General features: G+C 41.9%; 1 protein-coding gene across 1 annotated transcript; it reads right to left on the minus strand.

The window, feature by feature from the left end:
• Window positions 1-3,617: 3,617 nt before the first annotated feature.
• LOC113566663 (mucin-5AC) lies at window positions 3,618-7,735 on the minus strand. The gene is made up of 4 exons (XM_026993242.1): window positions 7,729-7,735; window positions 4,660-7,669; window positions 3,913-4,500; window positions 3,618-3,828 (listed from the first exon to the last, which is right to left on the minus strand). The coding sequence occupies exons 1-4, from the start codon at window positions 7,733-7,735 to the stop codon at window positions 3,618-3,620; spliced, it is 3,816 nt and encodes a 1,271-aa protein (XP_026849043.1).
• Between the last annotated feature and the right edge of the window lie 11,805 nt (window positions 7,736-19,540).

The following is a 19,540-nucleotide window of genomic DNA, read 5'->3' on the forward strand; positions in this document are numbered from 1 at the left end:
CTTAGATCTTTCGATTCCTAAGATTCCTTCGATTTATGAACCCCTTCGATAACCAAGTCAATTCAATAACCAATGGAATTTCAAATAACAATTACAATTTGAAGCTCCTTTGTTCGAATGAAACGCACTGTATAAGCAGACAAATGTACCACACGCTGATTTTTAATTAAGCCACAAGCCCCTTACCACATGCGGCGTGTACGCAGTGTCGCCTTTAATTTGCTCTTCACATCCATCCTTAACAGACTCCCCAGGACTCTCTGCCACGATTGCCACGCTTGCCACACGCCCCCCTTTTCAGCCTCTCCCTTCAGTTCATAAAATTTTATGCGTGACTCATGATTTTTGTGTGTTGGATCTCTGTTTTTTTTTCCCTCTCTCCGTTGACTTGTTTACATGCATCCCTGACAAATAATGATGAGTCGCTGCCTTTTATGAATATGAATGTTGCGGATGGTTGGGATGGGTGGAAGGAATTGTGGCTGGGCCATAAAAACCTAAGCGTCTGCGTCGGAGGCGTTAAATTTGTGAGAATTTTGTTTTTATATGACCGGATCGTGTTATGACAACGCTTACAAGTTGTTATCACACGCAAGAGATGGGCTGCGGGTCTGGATTTTGGGATAAGTGGATGGATTTGTCACCGGATGGTAATATAGGCATGAGGATATGATGTACTGGTTACAGGTGAAACAAAGTTGCACGGAATGCAAAGAAAGTTGCTCAAGGAAGTTGGTCAAGTTTCTTATGATTTTATTCAGAAATGAGTTGAGTTTTAGATGAAAAAAGTTGGGATACAAATCATAAGTTTTGAGGAAAATGGATCTCACATGATAAAACTTTCAGATTGAACTTGAAGATTGCTGATTAATCTGTACCTTTTTTTTGATTCAGTATTTTTGGGGAACAATATTGTGTTGAAACGTTTTAATATAAAGAATTTTTAGAAAAAGTATTTATAGATGCAGTGCTTATTAAATGCAGACGTTTTTGGTACTGAAATTCATAGGGACATTAGTTTGATATACCGTATTTTTTAGGTATAACTAAATAAAAAAGAATCCATTATTTTGTAAGTGCAGTATTTTTGGGTTAATTCGATTTTAGGTACATTATTAATAAGTTCATAATTTTTAGATACAATATATTTTAGATACGGTATTTTTTAGGTACAGAATTTACAGAAAAAGTATATTTAGGTTTTTTACACATTGTATGTTTAGATGTAGTATTTTTAAAATACATTAGTTTCAGGCAGAGAACAGTATTTTAGGTACAATGTGCACCCAAATAAAGAATACTGTTATTTGTTAAGTTCAGTATTTTTATATGTAGTATTCAGTTCAGTATTTTAAGCTCCCTACTTCTTCGTACAGTATATTTTAGATGCAGTATTTTTTAAGTACATTAGTTTCAGGCAGAGAATTTTCTGGGAACTGTATTTAGGAGGTATATTGGTTTTAGTTGCACTGTGCGCTCAAATAAAGAATATTGTTATTTCCAAGCTCCCTTTTTCTAGGTACAGTATATTTTAGATGCAGTATCTTTTAGATAACATCAAACCATTTGTGGAAATAAGGCGCTAACACCGTTCCAATTACTTGCTGAAACACGCAGTGCCTTGCTTTACGAATGTACACAGAATTTTATTCGAATCAAGGCAACTAGTTCGCAGTTCACTGAACCTTAAACTGAATTACCAACTAACTGAATTTTAAGGCCCCACCAGCCCCTGCAGCAGATGAAGCTCCAAAGTCCAGAGAAACTGTAGTTTACAAAACAGTACAAGTGCGAGTGCAGTCCGGTTAGGTTCGGTTCGGTTGAGTGGAGTTTCCCCTAACTGGCCATAACATTTGATTATGTTTTCATAAATTTTCATAAACCCCTCTTTTCCGGTTTTGCATAAGCTTTTTATAAAATTTCCACTCGAAATGTAAATATTGCAAAAGTTACCAATTTTCACGATGAATTTTTCCTATAGTATATTCAAAAATGCCATTTAATATGGATACACAGCAGGCTGCAAAGAGAAGAGAAAAAGGCCAAAAACTTTTTGTCTGGGGCATGCAACATGGCGGCATTCTCGCGGGAACTATAAAATACATTTTACATAAATGGATGATGGGTATTGCACATTAATATGCGCCAGCAGAAAACTTTCATAAGCTAAAACCCAAATGCCTTAATGGAGAGAGAGAGGAGGCGAACCAGGAGATATACCCACATGTGCCGAGTGCCTTTCTGTGATGCGTTCTGCTCAGAATTTTGATAATTGCTAGTTATCCTTGCATATCGTTGGGTGTCAAAAGTTGAGCCAGAAGTTTTCTTGCCATCCATTAGGTTGACTTGAGTCCCGAAAACAATGGCAATTAGTGCAGCAAAATGTCTTACCTATATTAAGTTTCAAGTGTTGTTTATGCCCTCTCAAACTACGACTATAAAATCTTTACTTGAAATCTTGGCACAGATTAAGCATACGTCAAGTGGTACATTTATGAGTTTAGTTTTTTGGCTACTGGCACTACTGGTACGTCCTTTTGGCAGCTAGCACACTTGGCAGCGATTCAGCGAAATTGTTTTTTTATAGCCAATCAACAGATAATTTATGGCGCTCCACTGGAAATCCCATTTAAATTCTATAAGTCGTAGGCTTATCTTCAATTAAATGGTTTTCAGGTTCATGTGACTTGTTGCTGAATTTAGTAAACCCCTGATTACCCCACAGCCCCCCTAAGAAAACACCCAAGAAGAACAAATCCTTGTTGGGTTTCGTTACAAATCACTTGAAAGAGAGAGAGAGAAAGCGTGCAGGGAGGGCTCCTTGTCTATCGATTGAAGTGCGACAAATGGAACGCATTAAGTTAACATTATTGCCAAACAATTTGCTCGAATTGTGTTCATTTTGTGTCGTTACTGTCATTGCCTTCTCCCATACATAACTTGCCTCGCACTCGCCGTCCTCGATTTGGCTTCCTTCTTTTCTTCCTTTTCCCATCGCCTTCGCCTTGTCCTTGTTATCCCCGTCCCCCCTAGAACTTGTACGAGTATTCCCCTCAGATAATTCCTTGGCAATTGTGTTTTCATGTGGCCAACCCCAAATCTGATTAGACGAGGAGTTCTTTGTGCCTCAGAGGAGGGGATGCGAGTGAGTATCAAACTACGATAAATGGCTGAAACTTGTAAGCAAAAGAATATTACTCGTACTCGTATGTAGAATTGTCGTGGGGGAGAAATTGCTTTTAGCCTGTTGCTAAAAATATGCCATATCCCTCGTGCTCGTGCTTGTGCTTGTGCATTTGTGGGTCTTCCAGGACTTGGCTTCCACTTACACAATGCCAATCGGCTTGTTCCCTGTCACGGGAATTGCCTGTTAAGTGGTAAATTATCTACGTTTCCGTTGCCACTCTCTCTCTTTTTTTTTTGTGACAAATTACAGAAAAGGGTTTACGTGTAATTGATAGCAGTAACATTCAAAAAATAGGCAGTATCCAAAGCCCTAAAAGTGTACCCTAAGTGGTTGAGCATTTGGGCACTTAGACAATTGATTTTTTAGGGAAAAAAAGCTACCAATTTCACATAAATGCATGGTTATTCTTTATTGAATTTACTCATATTATTTATGCTCTTTTATAAATGCAACTTTGAGTGGGAATTGATGTACATTGCAGCAGCCTGTCATCAAAGAAGGTTCCCGGATCGCAATCCACCGCATAAGGAATGGGATAATCACACACGACATATCGCATGCAATCGTTGGGATAAGGCAAAAGAGTTCCCAGAGGATAGCCACAGCAAATGTTGGGAGTGTAGGGATCCAAAGTAGTTGGCTCCTTGGGGGTGGTCGAGGGTTCTGGCGTACTGGACTCTGTTGTGGAAGGTTCCTTAGTTGTAGAATCCGTTGTAGATTCCGTTGTAGACACTGTGGTTGAAGGTTCCTCAGTTGTAGACACTGTTGTGGAAGGTTCAGTTGTTGTAGATCTCGTTGTAGAATCGGTTGTTGAAGGTTCAGTCGTTGTAGAAGGCTCAGCTGTTGTAGATTTCGTTGTAGAATCGGTTGTTGAAGGCTCAGTTGTGGTCGACTCTGTTGTTGAAGACTCAGTTGAAGAATCTGTTGTCGATTCCGTTGTAGACTCTGTTGTTGAAGGTTCTTTAGTTGTAGACTCTGTCGTGGAAACTGTTGTAGACTCTGTTGTGGTAGACTCTGTTGTTGAAGGTTCTTTAGTTGTGGAATCTGTTGTTGAAGACTCAGTTGTAGAATCTGTTGTCGATTCCGTTGTAGACTGTGTTGTTGAGGGTTCTTTAGTTGTAGACTCTGTCGTGGAAACTGTTGTAGACTCTGTTGTGGTAGACTCTGTTGTTGAAGGTTCTTTAGTTGTAGAATCTGTTGTTGAAGACTCAGTAGTAGAATCCGTTGTAGACTGAGTTGTAGACTCCGTTGTAGACTCTGTTGTTGAGGGTTCCTTAGTTGTAGACTCTGTCGTAGAAACTGTTGTCGAAGGCTCCGTTGTAGACACTGTTGTTGAAGGTTCAGTTGTTGTGGACTCTGTTGTTGGCTCAGTTGTTGGAGATTTCGTTGTAGAATCTGTTGTTGAAGGCTCTTTTGTTGTAGACTCCGTTATTGAAGGTTCTTTAGTAGTAGAATCCGTTATAGATTCAGTTGTTGAAGCTTCTGAAGTCGTAGAAGTTGGTATTGCAGGTGTTGTCACACTCGGACTACAATTTGCCAAATCGGGATCCATGCACTGCAATTCCGTGGGACTAAACTCCAAACCCTCGGGACAATCAAAGCCCACAGGAATCGGGTACTGACACATGATAAATTTGCTGCAGTTGTTGGGATACGGCACCAAAGAGTCGTCCGTTTTGCCCTCGCAAACTCCACCAGATGGTTTGGGCGTTGTGGTTGTTGGGGAATCTGTGGTGGTTGTTCCAGGCTCTGTGGAAGAAGAACCTGGTTCTGTGGTGGTGATTGCAGCAGTAGATGATTCCGTAGAGGAATCCGTAGAAGAGAAGGTCGAAGAATCTGTGGAGGATTCAGTAGAAGAATCTGTTGAAGATTCTGTTGTTGATTCTGTAGAAGAGACAGTGGAGGATTCAGTAGATGATTCCGTGGAGGATTCAGTAGATGATTCCGTGGAGGATTCAGTAGATGATTCCGTGGAGGATTCAGTAGATGATTCCGTGGAAGAATCTGTGGACGATTCTGTAGATGATGCTGTGGAAGAATCTGTTGAAGAATCCCTTTCTGTTGTCTTTGTCGATGGTATCGATGGCGTCGTCGATCCCGAAGGGTTGGTCGTGGTTGTAACCGAACAACCGGCCAGAGAAGCGTCCACACACTCCTCCAGCGCGACACTGAACTCATCCCCCTCTTCGCAGTCGAAGGCCACGGCTATTGGGCGATCGCATTTGATGTACTTGGTGCAATCGTTAGGATATGGCACCAAAGCACCATCCGCCACATCGTCGCAGGGACCCTTCTGCGGTGGGGGTCTGGTCACGGCTGTGCTGGTGGTCGGTTCGCTGGTGGTGGACGTGGTCGAAGTGTAGTCCCAGCGACAGGCATCCGATGGAACATCTGCTCCGCACTTGCCGCTTATGGGATCATAGTACTCCCCGCAGTTGCAGACGTCCATCATGTAGATGTAGTCGTCTACACAGCGGATGAACCACTGACAGTTGTCCGGATACGGGAAGGTATCGCGACTGCTGTTTGTGCACATCGTTGGCTCGAGCGGCGCTTGGGTTATCCCTGGGGATAGCGTTGTAGTGCTGGCATCCTGATCGCAGTCGCTCTCCTCCCAGCTGGCGCAGTTCTGGAGCTTCGAACTGAAGTAGGATCCCGCGGGGCAGTAGAAGGCAATGGGTATGGGGGAGACGCAGACGATGTACTTGTTGCAATCCTTGGGATAGGCGATATTTTCACCTTCATCCCGGCCACCGCAAATGCCACCCGGTGGCGCTTGAGTTGTGGTCGTTGCCGCCGGGGTCGATGGTTCCTCTGTTGTCGTTGTTGGAGTGGTTACCTTCTGGGTGGTTGTGGTTGCTGCCGTTGTTGTGGTTGCTTGTCCCTCTTGGCAGGCCGTTGGTGAGACATTGGGCCCACAATTCATTGTGTTGGGGTCAAAGTAGCTGCCATAAATGCAGTCTGTCAGGAACCATTGTCCACCTCCCAAACACAAATAGTACTTAGAGCAATCCTGGGGATACGCGAAGGAGGCTCCCAGACTCTGCCCCTCACAGAGCTCTTCGGGCCCCAGAGTTGTGGCCTTCGTTGTCGTTGTGGTAGGCGTGGGCGTTGTCGCCTCAGTGGTTGTTGTCGTGGGTATCGGTGTGGTGGTGCGATCCCCATAGCACAAGACATCATCAGCCTCATCGCAGATGAGTAAATCCGGATTAAAGAGCGTCAATGGAGGACACTGTCCCATCTCCACCTGATCGTCCTTGCAGATAAGGAACTGCGAACAGTTGCCGGCATATGGCAATCGAGTGCCATCGGGAACACCGCGACATTCGTTCGGATTCACATCGGGGGGCAGTCCCGGCGTTGTGCTTGTGGCTGCCTCTGTGGTGGCAGTGGTGCTCTCCGTCGTAGAAACATCCACAGAAGTTGTGGTGCTCGAAGGAGTCGTGGAAGACGGTGGAGCAGTGGGATAAGGCAGTGGATCGCAGTACACTGAATCGGGAGTATCGCAAATGTGGAGCCATGGATTGAACAACTTATCCGATATGCAGTAGTCCAAGTCCGTGCAGCCATTGCGGCACGAGAGGTACGCACTGCAATTGTAGGGATACTCGTAGAAGCCATTGCCGAAGGGCTGGCAGTAATCCTCCTCCACGAACTCTGGTGTGGGTCCGCACTCTACATCGTCCGCTTCTGTGGTGGAAGTGGGAGCCAACTCTGTTGTGGTGGTAGTGGGAACCATCTCTGTAGTGGTGGGCGTGGCCGTGGGCAACGGCTCCTCCTCGCATTCGGTTGTGTCGGGGGTATCGCAGATGAGCAGCCACGGATTGAAGACCTTGTCCTCGATGCAATAGTTGAGGACGGGCCAGCCATGGGTGCAGTTGATATACGCCTGGCAATCGTACGGATAAGGATGCACCGAGCCATCCGATTGATGCCTACAGAAATCGTCGGGAATGCCAGGCGGTGCTGGTGGCGGATCCCAGCTGGAAGTGGGCGTGATACAGGGGCCGTCCGTCACTTTTGGAGTCGTTGGGTGTTCGGTGACTTTTGGAGTACTCAATGTCGTTGGGTGTTCGGTGACTTTTGGAGTACTCAAAGTCGTTGATTCGGTGGTAATAACCGGCGTAATTCTCGTTGTTCCATCCGTCGGTTCCGGCGTTTCAATGGTGTAGTAGACGCAATCCACCGACTGCGGATAGTTGCATATCTGTGAGGCATTATCCCACCAGAGCTCTGCCGGACACAGCTTGACCGTGGGATACAGACAATCGCAGACGAGAAACAGACTACAGTTATCCGGATACGGCACCAGGGCGCCAAACTCTTTGCCCTCGCACATGACCTGGTTCTCGTATCGCTGCTCATTGTCGCAGGTCTTATGGCGCGGTTCCGCCTGTGACATGGCCACACCTCCATTGAATTGCCAGCTCCAGACGAGAGCTACCATCAGCAGGAGCCATGTCAAGAGATTGACTTTATTAACTACAAAAAAGAGAACTAGGAATATTTAAAGGTTTTTCAAATATTTAAGATATTTTTACCCAGCATTAGAATCGATTTATATTAATTTGTTGTCCCAAAATGTTTTCATTTCCTTTAGTTTATTCTTCAACGCTTGCTTCCACACTAAACTCTTCATTCATTGGAGTGTTTTTCTACAGTTTGAGGTCTTCTACTGATATGATATTGATAGCATATTAATGACAGCTTGATTAGATTTAATTAGAAATTCAATGAATTTCATTGGAAATTGATTCAGTTCCGATGAATATCAGAAGAATACACGCGCATTGACCAAAAGTGTTTTGGGACATTGATGAATTGCCTTGGGAGCAACGAATTTCGAGTGTGTTATCTATGGGCCGGACGTTTAATAAATTAAGAGTAGGCGCTTCCACAAGCGATCTACGAATTTGCTTTATCTATGCTAAAGGGTATTTTCTGAGCGTAATCTTGGGAATATAAGTGCTTAAAGAACTAGACAAAAAATGCACTCAAACAAATTGACAAATATTGTCTTTTTGTAAGCCTAATTTTTAAGGTTTTAACTATTTTAAGGGTCACTTATCTTTATCCCATATATCGTGCGCCACGAAAAAGAAGCTCTCAGTTGTACAAGACTCTACTCTAGATGACTCTCTCCCAGTGAGTCTTAGTCTTTCGAAGAGAGCGCCCACAAAATTACAATAGATTTGAATGAACTTTTTGTAGGGGGTTTTTTAAATTGAATATACGAGTATTCAAATCTAATCTACTGGTCGATGGTGTTTCCAGTGAAAAACTTACCCGCATAGACAATTGCTTCCTGCCTTCTCGCATTATCTGAACTTTAAAGTACACTTGACTTTCGTCAAAGTACTTTATATGTTTTATATTTTGAACAACCAATTTATATTTTATGTCTGAAAATGCTCCTCAAATGCCTTGCGCATTTCGCATTTTCCATTTTATATTCTTTCAGTTCAAAGGTAAATCATTTGTTGTCCTTGTACGTCCTATAGCCTCCTTCCTGCTGACATGTGTGTGTGTGTGTGCTGCTGCTGCTGCTGCTGGGGGGTGGGTCCTGGTGGGAGTTATTGCCCTTGTTATTACACTTATTGTTCTTGTTCGGAGTCGCTGTCGGCGGGACTTTAATGAGACAACGTGACCTTTCTCTCTCTCTCTCTCTCTCTCGTGCTCTGTGCTCTGTGTGCAGTTCGTGTCACAATTTATGATCGGCACTCGACGGCGTAAATTACACAAATAAAAGTGCGCCAATAAACATAAATGAAGCTAGAAGTTTAATGCGCAACAAGCCATTAAAATTAAGCGACAAAACATGAGCAGCACACGAAAAAAAATTGGCATAAAAAAAGAAAGAAAAAAAAAAAAAAAACCTTTGCCCGGAAAAGTTCGAGCTAAAGGCAAGAGTTTTACCAAAGGCTGCAGCTGCTGCTCCTTGAAGGACTTTCAATTTGTGCGGCAAATTACTTAAAAGCATAAAAATCTATTTGGCTGAAAGATGTTTTTATGCCATCGAGGAAAAGTCTTGCAGTTTTTCCACCGCCACCACCCGCCCTCTGGGTTGACACAACCGCCCAGGAACTATGGGTAAGTAAAGTGCTGCTGCTGCTGCTGCTGCTGGCTGCTGGCTGCAAGGCCAAAAGCCTTTTAAAATAAATATGAAATTAAATGCAAGAAAAAGGCAAAACTATATCAAAGTTTATTTTATTTTAGTGAAATTTGTAAATCGTTTCTGGTGGCAAATAATAAAGTATCTGGTAAAGGGAATTATCCAATCGAAAAATATCTCTTCTTTCGATTCATTCGGTATTCAACGGCAAAAATCATTCAATCCAACTGTGGCTGCCTTTATACTCTTAAGTATCGCCCAATTTACGTGAGGCAAACTTCAGATGCAGTATCTTTGAGATACATACATATACCCGCAATCAAATTCCTCCAGAGTCGTCAGAGCTCCTTTGGTGGGGACAATTTTTCAGCTTGATCTGTTGGCTGCTGTCAAGCGTTTGATCTGCAACAGATTGAACTATCAATTATGCCCCAGCAGACGTGACCAGCCCCTGACATGTGCCACATGCCACTTGCCGCACACACAGCCACGCACAGACGCTGTGCGACGGGGGAGGACTGAGGCCAACCATCAGGTGGCAATGTTAAAACGGACGTTTAGTTACAGCTGAGCACCTGCCCGCCTGCCCGCCCGCCTGCCTGCCTGCCTGCCTGGCTGCCTCTCAAAGGGGACGCGGGCTTTGGGGCATGCCCCAAACGTGTCCTACATGCAAGACGGAAAAGCTCCTCGGAACTGGGGGCGGTTTTTCCTGCCCCTATCCTTGGGGGGGAGGGGTGGCCCCGCTTTGTTTGTGTTGCATGAAATTGACCCGGTGCGTGTGTCGCCAGCGACGAGGCAGGACTCTCAATGCCATGGATGGGTTTATGCAGGCGTGCGACTTGATTCATGACGGACTCTCGAGCTCGTCCAGAGATTTACTTTGTTTAAGATGCGAAAAACAAGTGGAAAACGCTTTAGGCAAGAGTTTGACTCTAAAGATACCTATATATACCCTCAGATATCTAAGGAACTCCTCAAGAAATGTACTTTTAATCTGATGAGAAGTGGATCGATTAGTGCTGAAGAGTATTTTCTTGAATCTGCTGGTAATACTGATACTATTCTTTTGTGGATTACTAGATAATATCTGTGCTCTTTGCTCTCGAATATCCGATAGAAATGTTGACTAATTTCCACCCACTCGACATGCCCTTATACCCTCCTCGATTACCCTGTACAAAAAAAGCCGAAAAAGAAGTTCCACAAAAATGCAATCAAGTAGCAACCAATCTTTGCCCCCAGAACTAACGCAAGGACTCAAAGTCACAGAGCAAACAAACAGAACAGAGCAGAGCAGAGCAGAGTAGAGCAGTAAAGAACAGAACAGGAGAAACCAAAAGCAAAGGATTCCACATAATATGCATGTGCATCCTCTTGCGCTCCGAAGCCAAAGGACCTTTGCCATTGTGCTCTGTTTGGCACTACCCTGTTTTTTTCTCCTTCTTTTTTTCTATACTGTTAATTAAAATCCAATGAGTCCGTAGCATCCAGGACCTTCTTTTAGTTTCGTTTACGTTTGGCTTTAGCCCGAATCTGCATTTTTTTTTCCTACTCTTCCCGAAAGAAAGTATGTCTAGTTTTTGATTCTCTTCTTTTTTGTTTGGCTGTGTTCTGGTGAGTTTTTAATTGCACACATTTTTCGCAACGTTCCTTGATAAGAATTCGTGCACCTTTCCCCCTTTTTCTCTCTACAATCATCAGTAAAATTACTAAAAATATTTTTTTCAAACCATTTTGAGGGAATGCTTATGTTGCGATTCATTTTTCTAATGAAAATATTTGTACATGGCTGAGATGGAATACAAATTGAGAGAGCTGGAATGGGGGGTAGAGAGATGGTGAGGAAAAACCAGGGACAGCACACAGAGAGGGCTATTATTTATTTATTTTTTATTTTTTTTATTTAAATTCATAAACTAATCGAGTATAGGTGGAATATTTTCCAAATTGATGGAAGAAATATACTGAAAAAAATAAAAAATATTTATTCAAAAATGAATTCCTGTGAAGTTTTTAGTGAATCGTATTGGAAAAATACAAGAAGAAAATGGGTGAAAAGGGTGAACATATATTGGTAGAAATTGAAAGAAATTTAGTAAGTCAGGGTCTTGTTTGATATTTCTAAAGGATTGATTGGCTTTAGTTGATGAAAAAGAGAAAGTAATTGATAAGAAAAAGAGAGAATATTTATATATGAGAGACAATTCTTAATTGATGGATGAATAAAACATGGATTGATTGATATTGCTAAGAAATTGTGTGACAGGACGCATCCTTCTAATTCTAATTTCTAATAATTTTGACATATGTTTTGCAGAAAACTAAGTTCTTTCCAGCCATCAAAATTCCCTTTGAATATAATTAATATTTAAAATCTAGTTGTAGGTATTTTTAAAAGATATTTCAAGCAACCTTAAGATTTGTGAATACAAAGTTTTCCTGACCTATTCCCAAAGCATCAACCTAATGATTTTTTAATAGATCCTCATGCCGCATGCCTCATGCTTATAATGAACATCCGCCACATGCACTAACATATGGTGCCCCATTAGACCTCTAAAGCATATAAATCTCTCTCTCTCTCTCTCTCTCTCTCAATGTCCTTTGCGTTTTGTAGAGTTTTCTCTTTTTGGATATCGGCGCCTGCGTTGGAGAGTTTGCACTTCGGCTTCGACTTCGAATTGGCCAAAACACGAGCACCGAAGAGGTGCTTCTGTTTTTGGCCAAATAACGAAACAGTTGCTGTTCAGCTAAGGCCGAAGGCAAAAGTCTTTTCTGCAAAAGGAATTCCTTGAAGGTTTTTTTTTTCTTTCTGGAATTTAACGTAAATTTCGATACGAATATCGGATAGACAGTTGGACAAATGCAGCTGCCATTAATATTATCTAGCGAGATATAAACAGTGTTTTCCTTTTTCCTGCATTGAAAGGAAAATTTACATATTTCTAGGTGTGAAAATCAGGTCTCGACTGTTTTGAGGGGGGGAAAAATTGCGGCATTTCGTGTGAAAATGCAATTAGAAACCCGGAGCAGGCCGAAACATATTAATTGCCACAAGGAAAAGCCCCCCCAACGTTTGGGGCAATTTTTTAATTGAGCAAGTACATGAAAAGTAAACAAAAAGCATACAAAGGATGCACTTCCCACTTCCCCACTTGGCCAGGACACAGATTAGCTGTGTGTGCCGCATGCAGCATGTAGAATGGGTGGGGCATGGGGCATGGGGCACCAGGCAACATGCAAATGCCAGCCATGATTTATGCCAGAGTCAGAGTTAGAGAGCCAGGGATCGTGCCGTTGCTGGTGCTGGTGCCGGTGCCAGTGCCGTTGCTGTTGCTGGGGCTGTGTGCCAGCCAGTTATGCACTCGAGGCATTTGTTGCATGCTGTCGGAGTGGGGAGGGGGCAGTGCCTGCCGTTGGGTGGCAAAGTGAAGTGGCAGGATACACGGTGTCGGATGTGCATTCTTTGGCCTAGCCTGTGGGGCCCCTCACTGTGTTGCTGCTGCTCTTGCTCTTGCTCCTGTTCCTGCTCCTGCTCCTGCTGATGATAATGACGATGATTGTTGTTGTTAGCTGGGAAAATAAAACAAAGACCTGGCTATGCCACACAGGAAGCTGTGGGACAGCTCTCTCGCACTCTCGTCCGTGCCTCAATCACACTTCATTCCACATTTTCCCTTTTCATTATGTTAAATTAAACCGAGAGCCGGAGCCGGAGCCGGAACCAGAGCCCGGAACCCGGACTTCACCTTGGGTTTTGGGCCACTCCATTCATCACTCTCGCTCGTTCGGATTGAAGGCTTCTTGGTTGACACACAAGACGAAAAAAAGAAAAGGTGGAGAGGGGAACACCACGCAGGGGGAAAAACGCTGGAAAATGCGCTGTGGGAAATGTGTGAAATTTCCCAGCTGCAGTTGCAGCAGCAGCAAAAACTGTTAAAACTTTTTGGCAAGCCAGTTCTCAGCCTCGTTCTATGCTGCTCTGCTCTGCTCTGCTCCTCGACTCTATCGTTGGTTAAAAATTTAAATTTTCATTTTCTGCAGCAAATTGAGGGGCAAACCGAAAAAACAAACACAAAAAATACAGCCTTCAGTCTGCTTTTGGGAGTAAAGGAGCTGTAGATACTCTTTCAGATCTACAGATCCATCGATTCCATGGAAAGATCACCCCAAACGATTAGATCTTAGAATCTAAGAACTAAGAATCGTCTTGCTATTGGTACTATTCTGCCTATAGCTGGTATATGATCCCATTATTATCTTTCAATGGGGCCAAAACCTTGAAAAGGTTAGTCACCATTCTCAAGGCTTTGTGCCAGCAAATTTCCCTTGAAATAAATACTCTTTCGAACCTTGCAAACGTCTCTTCCAAGTCGTTGTACTCCATGGAAAGAGTAGAAACTCGTAGGAAAGCAAACGCGTACTTTTTCCCACGGAAAGTTCTTTGTTTTTACCACAAAAGTAGACTCGTTTTCTCTATCTCTTTCACTGTGTCTCTCCATATCTCTCTCTCTCTCTCTATGTCTCCTTTAATTTCTCCGTCTCTTTCTCTGCCGTCTTTCTTGTTGCTGTTGTTGCCCCACAGAGTTTCAAGTGCGAATTGTATTCTGCTTTTGTCGCATTTGCGGTTTTGTTTTGTTTTGTGGCAGTAGTGGGGCCGAGTGGTGTGGTGTTGCAGCTAAAAGAAGCAGGTAAAGTGTACTAAATGTTGCCACCCACCGTGCTACTCCCACCGCCCTGCCCTCCCCTTTCCCACATTTTCGATAGAGTCTTTATCTATTCGTGTGCCAGCGCCACCAGGTTATTTCTGTAGGCAGTTCTTACCTTCAAGTGTGCACTTCATGCGCCTGCTTCCTGCCTGAATGCCTGAATGCCTGCCGCAAGCGAATTTTTTTTCGGTTTCAATTTATGAGGCAACTGTGGCGGCGAGCACGGCGGTGAGTGGGCGCCTGGTGTGTGGCAGTGGGGGAGGGATAACGAAATGAAGTGCACTTGCAGCTCCTTCAAACTCCACTTGACTCGAGCAGGCCCCAAAACGACAAACGACAAACGACAACGATGGCGACGAGAGTCGAGTCGACTCTGTTTTTGTGGCCTTACCGCAGAAGCCTTTTGCCTCCCCATTCTCCCCACCTCCCCACCTCTCCACCGTGCCACCAGCGGCATGTCATTTACAGTTTTTCGTCGTCTGTGCCTGTAAATGTTTTATTTGAGTATTATTACTTCTACTCTTTAACCCAGAACAATGCCTGCAAAAACTGAGTGAAAAAGTGCCCGGAAAAAATGAGAGTGGCAGCCAAAATTGTTCAACACTAATGGAGTGAGTGTTGGTTAAGGGGGTTCCTGAAAGGGAATTATTGAAATGAAATTAACCGCAAGGTAAATTAATAGATGAAAGAGTACAAATTTAACTTTTATTCGTACGTAATGATAAAATATGCCATAGCAAAGACCTAAATGGAGGTTTGGAAAAGCTGATCCCTTCGATAATATTTTATTATTATCAAATCTACGGTCAAATGGTTAGAGTTTTCAAATAATGCTTCATAACAGCTACAGGATCACCTTTCCCATGTGCGGCTCCTAATTTGCCCTGCCCTTTTAATTATATTCTTGTGTGAAATAATTTTCATTTATAATCTGATTATGAAAATTGTTTATTAACACTTTCGTTTCGTTGAATTTATAAACAAATTGGCTAATTTGTCTGTGGCAGATTAGAAAATAATTTGCATATTTAAAAAAAATAAACACACACAAATAAAACCTAATTAACGATTTACAATTATTCAATTAAGATTTGGCTTCTGATTTTTAAATTTTGTTCATTAAAAACAACTTAAACTTTGCCTTTAAAAATATTTCAGGTCAATGCCACATCGTTCACTAATCCTTGTTAGCTTGTCTGCTTTGAGGTTTTTCCTGGCTTTTCTTTTTCGTTTTGGTTTTGGTTTTTTTTTTGGTTGGCCGGAAAATGCCCGTATGCCACACACCACACCCACTTTTGCCATTGCCACCTGCCCCATTTGCTGATGGTGCAGACGATGGCGTTGGAGCGTGATGAGTGCTGTTGTGGTTTGTTGCCACTTCTATTTAAACTTTTATTGCTGTTCACTTTGCCAAAAAGGTCAGCTCCACGTCCAGCTTCAGCTCCAGCTCCAGCTCCACTCCACAGTTTGGGATTGGCGGGTGATTGGGGACTCCGACTGGGTCCCAGTTGGGCTTTTGGGGTTGAGAGATGGCCAGGTCACGACCCCATCCCCAGACACTCTGACCCTCACTCGAGAGGGTGTGTGAATATTAATGCCCTAATACTTTATTTTGCACAGCTTCATGGTTTTTAGTTTTTACTCGTACATGATGCCCGTGAACGCGATTTGCTATGCTCTCAGACCATTTAGGCAAATGTTTATGATTTTGATTATTCAGTTTTTACCCCGCTTTCCTGCTTTGTGGAGTGTAAAAAAAGGTTTTTCGTTGATTAAAGTTGAACTGGGAGCTTTCGTGGAAGGAGTGGCAGTTTGGATGGAGGTTGGACATTAAACCACAGATATAGAATGTAAATAAGCATGTTTTACTATCAAAATGGTGACCCCGAGCATACAAATATTTAGCTTTACTCGGAATTTAAGTAACTTTGAGTCGAAAATGTAACTTTAAAATGATAACTATCATAATAGAATTAGCTTCCACAAAATTTATTATCGTTAGATATATTCCAGGAAAGTGGTGACCCCGATCATAAAGGGGACAGGATTTACTGCAGAATTAGAGACACATAAACACTTTATCTGTCGGTCAGAAGGAAAATTAATATTATTTATCATTCATTATTCATTTTGACTTACTATGATTGGTATATACAGATTTAAATGGTAATCCATATAGCCTTTAAGTTATAATTGAAATCCTTTGGTCCCCTTGCGCATTTCGAATTAAATTTATAATTTCTCTGGCATCTCAAACAAACGATTTTTGCGATAATATTCAATAATTCACATAGCGAATAAACCTGCACTTTCTTTATTATTTGCCAAGTCAATTAAAATTTAAATACAGGTGTAAACAAGAGTCAGGCTTTCCATTGGCGTCCCCTCCGTCCCCCCAGCACCACCTTTGCTTACATACATACACAAGTACATATGTTGTTGTTTAATTTGTCCACAAACAAAAAGGAAATTTTTAATTAAATATGTATTTGCCAGCATTGAAATTTAATCGCATTCCATTTGGCTGGCTTAATACGAAACGCAGACACCCCGCCAGTCAATGGCAAGAGAACCGATGGCCACAGGAGGACAGCGTCGAAGAATCTCCTCCAATTAAACGGCATTATTTTTTGTGCGTTGTGTGAAATTTTATGACTCAATTTAAAGTTTGTAATTTGACGAGTTTACTGCTTCTTTTTTTTTGTGGGGGGAGGGCGGCGGCTGGAAATGATTGCCTCGAGATGATAATTGAACTTTTTTAATGACAGACAAACAATTTCGGGCCAATGGTCATTTTGATTTTACAAATTTATTGCCCTACTGGGGATTAATGCATTTAAATTAAAACTTCTACCGCCGCCCTGCTCTCCACGTTTTTCCGAGCATGAGGCACGGCACGGGTATTGCCATTTTAATTGATTTTAATAGGTGGCCGAAACGAGTCGTTTCGCTTTCGATTGCCAGGACATCGAGTGCATCATTAATCGGCATAAAGTTGACATGAATATATTTTGTCCTTGGAGTGGGAGGGGTATATGAAATTTAAGGCCAGATTTGTGACGGGCAGAGCTATAGAGTGTATCCATAAATGGGATAAATATTACAGACAGATCAAAGAATCCAGAAAAAGAGGGGCGGGGGTTTTTAGGACATCAGGATATCCTCTAGTCGTACTACATGGACTATATATATTTGTATTGTTTGTTTCCATTTAAATGTATGCCAATAACACACTCTCTCTCTCTCTCGCACACACACTATCTCTCTGCCTCTCCCTCACACACACACACTATCTCTCTGCCTCTCTCTCTCTCTCTGTGTGTGTTTTGCATTGTTTCGTGTTAATTGGAATATGCGGGATTGTTCAGTCACTGCCTGCCACCTGCTAAATAAATAAACTCGTTGCATTTTATACATTTTTGTACAAATAAGCATATAGTAGTGCAAGATATATGTAAATATGTTTGATATGTGATACAAAATTTACTCAGACAACAAACGGGGCCAGCGAAAGCATTTTGCTTAATTGAAATGAAATTCATACAGATTTCACTGCCCAAAATGTTTAATCCCCAATCCCAATATGCCGAAAAAGTAATGATCATTTTGTTTTTGGTATCTTTCTGTGCGCTTTTTGCTTTCGTTGCACAAAATTCCATTCTGTTGAATGGGGAAAACTACGCCCCCCCCCCCCCCCCCCCACACCCCGGAAACTCTGTGTGTTTCCATGCTCATTATAGATAGAGTTAATTGAATTAATTTTCAATCAAGGGAAAATGGTGAACATTGAGCAGGGAATACATTTGGCTAATTGGCTCTTTAAGATTTCTGCTGATTTTCCCATTTTATACGCATACGCATACGGAACAGCCTCTATCTCTTTGGAATCTGTTTAATTTAATTATGTGATTCCCCAAAAAAAAAAAAAAAAAAAAAAAAGGAAGAAGAAAGGCTAAATGGTTTTTGGGGGGCTTGCGTAATGCTAGAGGCACTAAATGGTTAGCACATTATATAGTTAAATATGCACTAATTATTTATAATGTCACATGGCGGTGGGAGACCTTAAATGTGCCTCTGGTCTTGCCAAAAAACTTGTAAAAGCACTTGAGTGGGTGGGTTAATGAGTTTTTCCTACTCCTTCTCCTCCTCCTCGAAGGGACTTTGCAGGACTAGGGATAGGGATAGGGATAGGGATACGGATATAGCAGTTCTCAAATGCATTTGCTATTTGCATTGACCTGCATGTTTGCTGCTGCTAATTTGATTAACACTCAACGAAAACGCTACCAAATCCCAGGCCAGTGTCAACATCTGTTCTCCAACTTGAGATTTCAGTTCAAATATTATTTGATATCCTGCGGTAGAAGTGGCAGAAGGAGTGCCAGTGGCAGTGGCAGTGGCAACATTCATTCATTCATTGTTTGCCCTGCTTTCGGATTCAACTTTTGATTTCTGAAGAGGACTGCAGCAGGCAGTAGGAAACCCCTCCCCCCCCCCCCCCAACCAAGAGTTGGTGGCACGAACTCTGCCTGTGTGTGTGTGTGTGTGGGTGTCTTGTCACTAGAGGCATTGTTGTAAGAACTCCTCTTCCTCCTACTCCTACTCTCTAAATATATGTAGTATATATTCCTACAAGTGTTGGCTTGTTTTGAATGTTAATATTTGCACATTCAATTCAAGCAACTGGCAAGTGACAATTTATTCGCTTTTGTTGCCTGTTGGTTTCCATTTCGTTGAAATTTACTGACACTTCCTCTCTCTGCACTCTCGTAAGTGGACCGACTAAATGCCATTTGCTCTTTTTTAACCCCGAGCTATTTTTAGTTGAACTTTTCGACTTGGAAGGACAATAGAAGTTGCTTAAAGTTGGCAGAGATTTTATTTGAGCATGGTTTCGGGGAGGACTTACTGTCGGTCACTTTCGTTTGCTAAATGTTTCTTTTATTTTCCTCGGAGGGCAACAGAAATTACTGTACATTTGTAAAGTAAAAATAGAGATATTTCTCTTCTGTTTCGGAAGATTTTAAATATAAAAAGTTCGTTATATGTTATGGATAAATAAATTGAATCTTTAAATATGAAAAATGTGCCAAATCTTATTAAAATAAGAATAAACTTTCAGAAGTTATAAATCTTTAAAAATTTACATACTTTTTTCTTGCTTATTTTTTTTTTAACAGTTATAAATCTTTAAAAATTAAATAGATACTCCCTAAAACTTTAATTAAACAAAAAATTAAATTACATGTAATTTATGCTATTTTTTCTTGTTTTTTTTTTAATAAATTAAATAAACTTTCCACAGCTACAAATAGTTAAAAATTTGCAACGTTCCCATACAAAATGTATTGAATTTTAAGTGATATATTTGATTATGAATCTTATGCCTTAGACGTGTATCTTTTTCCCCTTTTGCAGATCGATCTAGAACAAATAAAACACTGGCAACATTCCATGTAATTGGTGCTCTTTTTTTTGATGGCAATTTGAGCCTTAAGCTGCGCACAAAGAATCCACACCAATAACACACAA

Source organism: Drosophila persimilis, unplaced genomic scaffold (assembly GCF_003286085.1).
Source record: "Drosophila persimilis strain 14011-0111.01,24,50 unplaced genomic scaffold, DperRS2 tig00000824-arrow-arrow-pilon, whole genome shotgun sequence".
NCBI lineage: Eukaryota > Metazoa > Arthropoda > Insecta > Diptera > Drosophilidae > Drosophila > Drosophila persimilis.

What these genes read in the sequence shown, in the direction of transcription:
- LOC113566663 (XM_026993242.1), bottom strand. An exon ending in ACGACTTCAGAAGCTTCAAC is followed by an intron (nt 4,501 to 4,659) that starts AACTGAATCTAT and finishes GTCTACAACGGA; the next exon opens with GCCTTCGACAACAGTTTCTA. An exon ending in CCTTCAACCACAGTGTCTAC is followed by an intron (nt 3,829 to 3,912) that starts AACGGAATCTAC and finishes CACCCCCAAGGA; the next exon opens with GCCAACTACTTTGGATCCCT.